Source organism: Xenopus laevis, chromosome 7L, assembly GCF_017654675.1.
Source record: "Xenopus laevis strain J_2021 chromosome 7L, Xenopus_laevis_v10.1, whole genome shotgun sequence".
NCBI lineage: Eukaryota > Metazoa > Chordata > Amphibia > Anura > Pipidae > Xenopus > Xenopus laevis.
Window position 1 is genome coordinate 87,024,999 of NC_054383.1, and position 8,352 is coordinate 87,033,350.

The 8,352-nt window shown below is 37.2% G+C and overlaps 1 protein-coding gene across 1 annotated transcript; it reads right to left on the reverse strand.

Annotated features, from left to right (window-relative positions):
• Positions 1 to 254: 254 nt before the first annotated feature.
• LOC108697004 (indolethylamine N-methyltransferase) lies at positions 255 to 8,048 on the reverse strand. Its single transcript, XM_018226689.2, has 3 exons — positions 7,861 to 8,048; positions 1,722 to 1,929; positions 255 to 1,065 (listed from the first exon to the last, which is right to left on the reverse strand). Exons 1-3 carry the CDS (start codon positions 8,012 to 8,014, stop codon positions 630 to 632), a joined length of 798 nt encoding a protein of 265 aa, XP_018082178.1. The 5' UTR covers positions 8,015 to 8,048; the 3' UTR covers positions 255 to 629.
• Between the last annotated feature and the right edge of the window lie 304 nt (positions 8,049 to 8,352).

The following is an 8,352-nucleotide window of genomic DNA, read 5'->3' on the forward strand; positions in this document are numbered from 1 at the left end:
ATATTTTTGTTTTTTCCCCTTTAGATGGCACTGTCTCTACACCATATATGCCTGTTGTAATAAGGTCCTGAATCATGTCGTTAGTTTCTGCTTACTGTAGACTGTTAGTCTGTCCAATTTTAATGTGGACAAATAAAGTGTTTTAAAATGTAACAACAACAAAACATTGTTTTCTACCCTGTGATGCATTCTATTAGTTTTTACACGTAGCCGTACTTTAGTAAATGAAACAAAAAATAACAAAACTATAAATATTTGAGTACAGCACATTTATTAAGCTCATTTTAAACATAGGCATAGTGCCCCATTTATTTAACCAGTTTTGAAGAACAGGAAACATAAATCTCTCTAAATTGGACTCTTCTGGAATGATGTTCTATAGCAGTTATCTTGCTGTTATCTAACGTGATTTTTTTTCTATTATCACACATAAAAATAGTAGACATATTATTGTTTAGGGGCTGTTTAATTCTTTAGGTGCCAATTGTATGACTCAAACAAACAAACTGTATTCTCATTTAATAGAGTTCAGAATAGGTATTATATTTTTATATGACTGAATGTTTAAATAAATGAGCCTTGGTAGACATAAGCAGATATGCTGTATATTATATACTATCCTCTCCAACCTAAATATCCCGCAGTTTGCGTGCAAGAAGGAATATGATTGAGTCATGATCAGAGAGATTGTAGTGCATTTTGTCGGGCTTTCTCACCAGAACCTCCAGGTCTATTATAGAAAAGCCGGCATCAGTTATAGCATTTCTCATGAATTCCTCAGTTAAGGTTACACAAGAAAACCTTGTGCCTCCTAACAAGAAGTAGGTACAGTTAAGAATCTCAGCAATTATTAAATGCCCTCCCACTTTTAGCAAAGATGAAATGTTCTTAAGGGCATTACAAAAACTATCCAGATCACTGGCACATTCCAAGCACCAAATTGTCATTACACAGTCAACTCTGGGCAGCACCAGAGGTTCCACAGGATTGCTTTTATTTATATCACATTTAATTATCTTTGTCACTGTCTTTTTCAGTTTTTCTCTCTTCTCTTCCACTGTTGTACTGAAAAAGGTAAATTAAACTGGTTAGTGTTATGTTCGGTAATTACAAATCACAGATGATTTAAGTCATAAGATCACATTGGGCTTATATGCAAACAAGGAGCAAACATTTGCTTAAACTACCCCATAGAAACCAAATGCCAATCAGGCCTTTACTTTAATTAACCTAACTATAATGGTTTAAATCATGACCACTTTCCCAGTTGTTGCTATCTCTATAATATAACAGTACTTTGCACTTGATGGTTACCAAGCTGTATAAATCCATATTGGTGGCAAAACAATCTTATATCACTGATGTTATATGTATGCTTCTTTATTTTATGTGCTTCATGTTTATGTTTGTGTCAATATTTTGGGCCAATCAGGCCTTTGCTTTTATTAGTCCAACTATAGTGGCATAACCACTTTTCCATTTAGTGGGATCTCTATAATAAAAAGTTTTTTATAAAAGTGTTACCTTTCCCTCAGGTCTGTCATTGCTTTACAGCAGCCTTTCAATTAACCTATGTGCTCACTGATATCAAGGCTTAAATTCCCACCAATATGGAAGAGGAAAACAGGCTTCCTTTCTATTAAATATAAAAAATGGCACAGCACCCCTGGGACATACCAAGATAATGTTGTGGCAGGACCAATAATGAAATAGTTCCTTACCCCTTTCCCTCCAGGTCACAGACTGCTTGTATAGCAGTTGTCCAGTCAAATATTCCTGGTTCATTTCTCAAGGTTTTTTCATAGTACTCCCGGTTACAGTCAGTGTATTCAGCACCGATGATCTCTTTGAAAGATTCACATGCAGAAAGGTCCTGATAAATTGTTGGTCCTTGGCCAATGTCAATAAGTGTTTCCCCTTTCACTCCACCTGATCAATAAATTAAGATGACTGATGTTATACCAATTTATTTTCTGCATGTCTTTAGTAACAACATATAAAAATTACTAAAAATATTTTTATATTATGAATAATGTAACACAATGAGTTTAGTGTTCAAAATCTATAGATTTAAGAACATACTAATGATCCAATAACACAGATAAAGAGATTGTTTTGTAATAGTGTTTAAATTTAGTTAAACGACCATTTGCACCCAAAAATTTTAAGTTTGCTATCAATTTAAATACGGCCCAATTCCATGCACTGGTGTTACTTTCAGAACCACTATTACAAATTATATACAGTTACTGCCATAAATCAGATGAATGCAGGCCCAAGAATTAGCCCCTACCCTTGACCCAGGTGCAGGCACACAGAGCAGATGTTGGCACCCGTATGCATTAGTAAGCATTTCAACACCGGAATCTGCCCCATATGCCTGCACCTCCCCCATATACTAGCCTAGGGCAGCAAAATATTAGGGACAGCCGTGCCGCCCAGTTGCTTTCTGAGGAGCACTGGGGAAGTTCTGCACATTGGAGACAATTGAGGGTTTTTCTAATCATAAAAATAATTCAAATTCATGAAATAAAATATTTTTCTGGTATAAATCACTATATCATGAAAAATAAATTAAATTTGAGCTCTGAATAAAATAAATAGAGTTAAAGTTTTAAATCTTGTTTCAGAAGTTGAAATACAAAAAAAATCACAGGCAGATTTAGAAACCTCAGCAGTGCTGGGTAAGCATGAAACGCGTTAGGCGTTAGAAGGTATACTCTTGATGTTTTTTAATAATTGATGTGAATAAAATTTATATTTTTTACTAATTAGCATGCCTTGGAGAAAAATTTTTTGTATTTGTAGTTTTCACCTCTGTTTGGTCACTAGAGGTCTCCGGTATGCGTTTTCATATATTTACTGAGTCTGCTCCCAATTTGATCTTTATAGCAAAGTTGCGTCAAAACTTCCACAAAAACTGCACTGACTTGCTTCATCAAGCAATGTCAGGCAGAGCAGTGTGACGGGGCAAATCGGTTGGTTTAAACATACAGCAAACTCCACTTACCCCCAGTTAACTGCAAAATCAGCAAATTAATGAATGCAACTATTTACATGAACTACACATTATAGAGTAACATCAGCTATTTCTATTGGGATCTATTTATTGAATTAGGTCTGAACTCCATGAGATGATGGGGTGTGATGCGTTGCAGCACGACGAAATGCATGCAACCAGTCAAAGGCGCCAAATATAATGAGATTGATAAAAACATCGCAGTTACAAACTACAAACAACACGACTGTTGGATGAAGACGCAGCATGCGGAACTCACATCTGACTAGGGATGCACCAAATTCAGGATTCGGTTCAGGATTCGGCCAGGATTCTGCCTTTTTCAGCAGGATTCGAATTCGGGCAAATCCTTCTGCCTGGCCGAACCGAATTCTAATTTGTATATGCAAATTAGGGGCGAGGAGGGAAATCGCATAACTTTTTGTCACAAAACAAGGAAGTAAAAATGTTTTCCCCTTCCCACCCCTAATTTGCATAAGCAAATTAGGATTCGGTTCGGTATTTGGCCGAATCTTTCAAGAAGGGTCCAAAAAAGTGGATTCGGTGCATTCCTACATCTGACAGCTGTGTTGTGTCGGATACATGCGATGTTTTGATCGCTCATTATATTCAGCGCCTCCAACTTGTCGCATCTGTTTCATTGTGCAGCACCGCATCAAACCCCATCGTTCTGTTGAGTTCAGCCCTTATGAGACCATATCCTACATGAACTTTCCAGCAGTGGGAATGACTGGTTATTATAGAGTAACCTCAGCTGTTTCTAATGGGATCTGTTTACTGAATGAACTACATGAACATTGCAGCAGAGGAACGACTTGTTATGGGGCACCGCAGCAACATCATTGTGCCTTCATGTATACACACAAAAACTCACAAACAGGTGTTTTGTTTTTTTACTTATTCATTGTACAGTTATCTTTTGGTTTTTTTTTGCCTAAAAACTTGTTATTTTGACAGCGTGACTATTGGATAATCAATTTTGGCCACTAATTATTCTGTTGGATTATTTTGTTATTTCATTGATTTACGCTATTTTTGTGGTTTTATTGCAATTTTATCCCTGCATTATTCTTCCTTATGTATCTTTAGTATAGTTTTGCTGTTTGGAGCTTTAGTATAGAAAGATATATTTTACTTAGTTTGATCTGCCAGAACATATTCTTTCCAAAAATATATGGTTTTCTGGGGGTCTTTTTACAGTTTGGGGGTCTTACGGCACATAACGCACAGTTGGGCTGAGTTGGCCAGCGTGAAAATTCATATGCACTATTTTCATTTGGGGTCTGTACATTCCACATACTTTGGTAAATCTATGCATATTGGGCATCAAACTATTCAGTAGACCTCGGACGTCCATATTTAAATGCAGCCAATTGCAATATTTTTCCAAAAATTCACTAATTTCTATAAAACATTATAAATTTAGGAAACAATTGCAACTTGGTAGTTTGGACTACATAGATATATTGATTTTTGATTCTCCAGAATCTGTTCTTTCTAATAATGGGTGATTGTCTAGGGTAAACCTACTTTTAGTGGAATGTTTGGCCAGTAACGTAACTAGAGGGGGGTGGGCCCTGGTGTGGGACATGCAGCCAGACCCCCCGCCCCCCTCCGTTAGCGATTTTCAGCCCGCATTTCAGTGGCGCGCGAGCTGCTGGGGAGCCCTGAGGGGGCGTGGGCCCTGGCCTGCTCACACCCCCTGCTCCCCTGGTAGTTCCGCCACTGTGTTTGGCCTTGAAATCAGAAGTATGCATTGTTGTGGAGCAATGCTTTGGAAATTTGGTAGTGTACTGCTTGTAGATTTTGATTTATACAACTGAGAAATCTCCATAAAACTATATATATTTGGTATTGCCGTGTTCAGGAGACATATAGCTTTCCAAATGGGCTGTGTTCTCGTACATAAAATAAATGGTTTCTGATATATGTGATAGTTCTTTGTGAAACATGGTTTTTTTCATTTTGTTAGGCACTTAGAAGTCTATTTTTTTTTACAGAAGTAGAATTAGACCAACATTCTTGCATATTTTGAAAGTTCGGGTTGTCCTGAAAAAAACAATATATTGTTTTCCTGGGTAAACTAAAAGGCCGCCCCAGGAAAGGCCCTTAAAGTGAAAGAGTACAAAATGTCTAAAAATTGCTTGGCAGTAGACGTTCGCATCCAGGTGGTGGATCCAGAAGGCATCCTTTTTTAGAAGCCTCTTCGCTCTCTTACCTCCTCATCGTGAAAGAGGGATATGATCCACCACCTGGAATTTAAGTTGTTATAGGGAAAAAATGACCAATGATAAATTGATCATAAAACCTTCTGATAAGGGTGGGGTGCTGGTGGTCATGGATAAAATAGCTTATATACAAGAGATAATGCATCAATTGTCAGATGACAAGACTTATAAACATGTGGCCACCAACCCTCTTCCTTATATCAGAAAAAAGATTGCGGAACTATTACAGTCGGCATCAAAATCGAGGATTATTGATAACATATTGGCTGTTTTAATATGTTTAAAAGGAAGTCCAAGTGACCATGTGTGTTAGCTTGAAAAAAAAATCCTGGGGAGTGGCTTGAAACATTGCTGTGTTTGGTCTGAGCCATATTTAAATAAAGGCTTTTTAACTCTACTAAGAGGTGCTGTTCACTACATTCTTGGATATTCTACAGTATCTGGTGGCCACAATAATATGTGCACCTAAATACCAGAGGAGTATTGTGCTGACACAGTGAATCTGTTCTTTGCTTTACATATTTGGCAAGCCATGAAATAGTTGTACCCCTTTCACTGCCAAATGATTTGGGATCTTTTTTTACTTCTATTGCCAGTTTTTAAGCGTGTTGAGCTTTCATATTAGGTGCATATTGGGGGCTATTAGTAAACCTAGGAAGACTTTATCTTGTTTTTTTCAGGACAAACTAAGCTTTCAAAATCAGCTAACCTAAGCTACCAACAAATAACACCCTAAACATGAAAGCCAGTGGTCTGCTAAACAGTTTCATACCCAAAATGTACAGATTTATCCAAGTATATGGCATGTACAGACAACATAATAAAAATAGTGCATATGAATTTCCAGCTGCTACCAAGTAAACCCCCAAACAGTATGAAGTCTGTAGAAAACCATATTTACATTTTAGAATGTACAAATCCAAAATGGGTAAAGATAAATATTTTTTTACTCCAAATTACCAAGCCGCAAAGCTTTCCAAAAAACAAGTAAAAAATATTACACAATCAATAAAATAATTCATCTAGCAGTGTAATTAGCAGAATACCTGATCCACTACTCAAACATCTAAACAAAGATTAACGGTTTTAGGGCAAAAATAACATGCAATAGTAAATTTTAAAAAGCAAAGAAAAAAGTACTTTTGCGTATGTGTGCACAAGTTGTACACTTGTGGATGCATATATGTCTTTATAAGTGTGTATGTAAATATGTGTAAAACTGTGATTAAGTGTGCATTATATGTTTTACCTGGGGGGGCACTGGCAGCTGGAGGGAGACGTCTATAGAAGGCTCTAAGTGTGCATGCAGCTGGAGGGCTTCCAGAATGAGGCCAAACAGCAGACACCTACTGTAATTGTTACAAGTTCCCAGCCCCACCCCCTGCACATCTCAATCCTCTGTGCACACCTTAATAGGGTTGCCACCTTATCCCTTTAAAACCATACACATATGGAATCCACAGCCTGCATGGCTAATTAGCAATTCATTTAGATGAATGACTGCACATAAATCAGTTCAGTTAGCAGCATGCATGTAAATAAATTGCTATTTAGGCATGCAGCCTGTGGATTCCATAAGTGTTCAGTTTTAAGGGGGTGAGGTGGCAACTCTACATCTTAATCCCCCTCATCTCTGCACATCTCAGTCCACCTCCTCTGCATTCGTCAATCCCCCTGCACATCTCAAGTACCCCCTCAAACTTATATAAAAGGTTGGTCTCCTTCTGCATAACTCAAGTTCCATCAGCATGTTTTCTCACAGCCCAAACGATTAACTTGAGCCTCTGTCCCTGCACATTGCTGGCAACCCCTCCCCCGCCCAAATTCATAACTGGATCCTCTCTGCCGGTGCTCAGTTGAAGTCTCTAAAGCACATTGCCTGCACTCCCCTTCCCTTCCCAAACTTGTAACAGTTTCTCTGCCTTCAGCTTGTGAACACAGCTTAACTTGCCCAGCACTTCACAACACAACACATGGAAGCAGTGGCAGACTGACAGCAGACACAGCCAATAGGAGTTAAGTCATTGCCAGTGTAGCTACCTACTATTGATTTAAATAGCAACAATATGTTTCCACTCATACTGTCAGATTTCAGCCTGAAAATGCATGCCCACCTTTTCAGATGAAAATTCATCTTTTTGTGCAGTGACATTCAAATCAAAATTCAAGTTGACATGGCAGGTATTTCTTTGCCGGGGGAGAAAACAAGTGTGTCAAACAATTTTAAATAAATGTATTTTACTTTATGTTACTACTCCTTTAAATTTAAGTTACACTATTTAATGGCAGGTCTCTAATTATTCACTTGGCAAACTAAATGTATTTAAGGATATTCCTTCCAAAGCACTGAATAGCACTTTTCAGTCACTCATGCCACACATAGCATTATCTCTACCTGTGCTGGTGACATTTTTCTGGTCAAGCTGTTTGTGGATTCTGGTTACACCTCTGGTAAAATTATTCCCTATAGGAAAACAATACTTGATCTGGTTGTAGCAACACTAAAGCCTTCAGTCTGAGATAACCACTTATAACAGGTATATAGTATTAAATAGGTTTGCAATTAAAAATATAAAGACTGGTAGAAGACAAGAAAATAAATGTGATACTTACGCTCAGTAAATGTCTCATGAAGTTTTCTCAAAATAAATTCCAAACAACCTTCTGTTATTATAACACCTGAATTTGGTTTGTAGAATGTCTCTAAATAAGTCTGAGGATTAAATTTCTCCTCATAAATATCTTTGCCTGTGAGTTTAGTATCCATGTTGTTAGTTTCCTCACAAAGCTGAAATGATGATTGTTAAATAAAACTATCTCTTTTTGTAATTAGGACTTGGGAGTGGTTTCTGAAAGCTGGCTTCCAATAAAATTAAAGGATGTCAACCCAAAAATAAAAATTTGCCTAATTAAATAAAACATAAATTCTAAGCAACTTTCCAATATATATTAATTAAAAAATTTTCAGTGCTTTTTAAATTGTTTGTAAAAACAATTGATATTGAAGGCAGTGTTGGCTTAACTCCTGTTTTTTACTTTTTAGGGTAGAGCCACACAATGCTATTTGGGGGAGATTAGTCGGGATGGCTCTTGGAGCGATTCGTT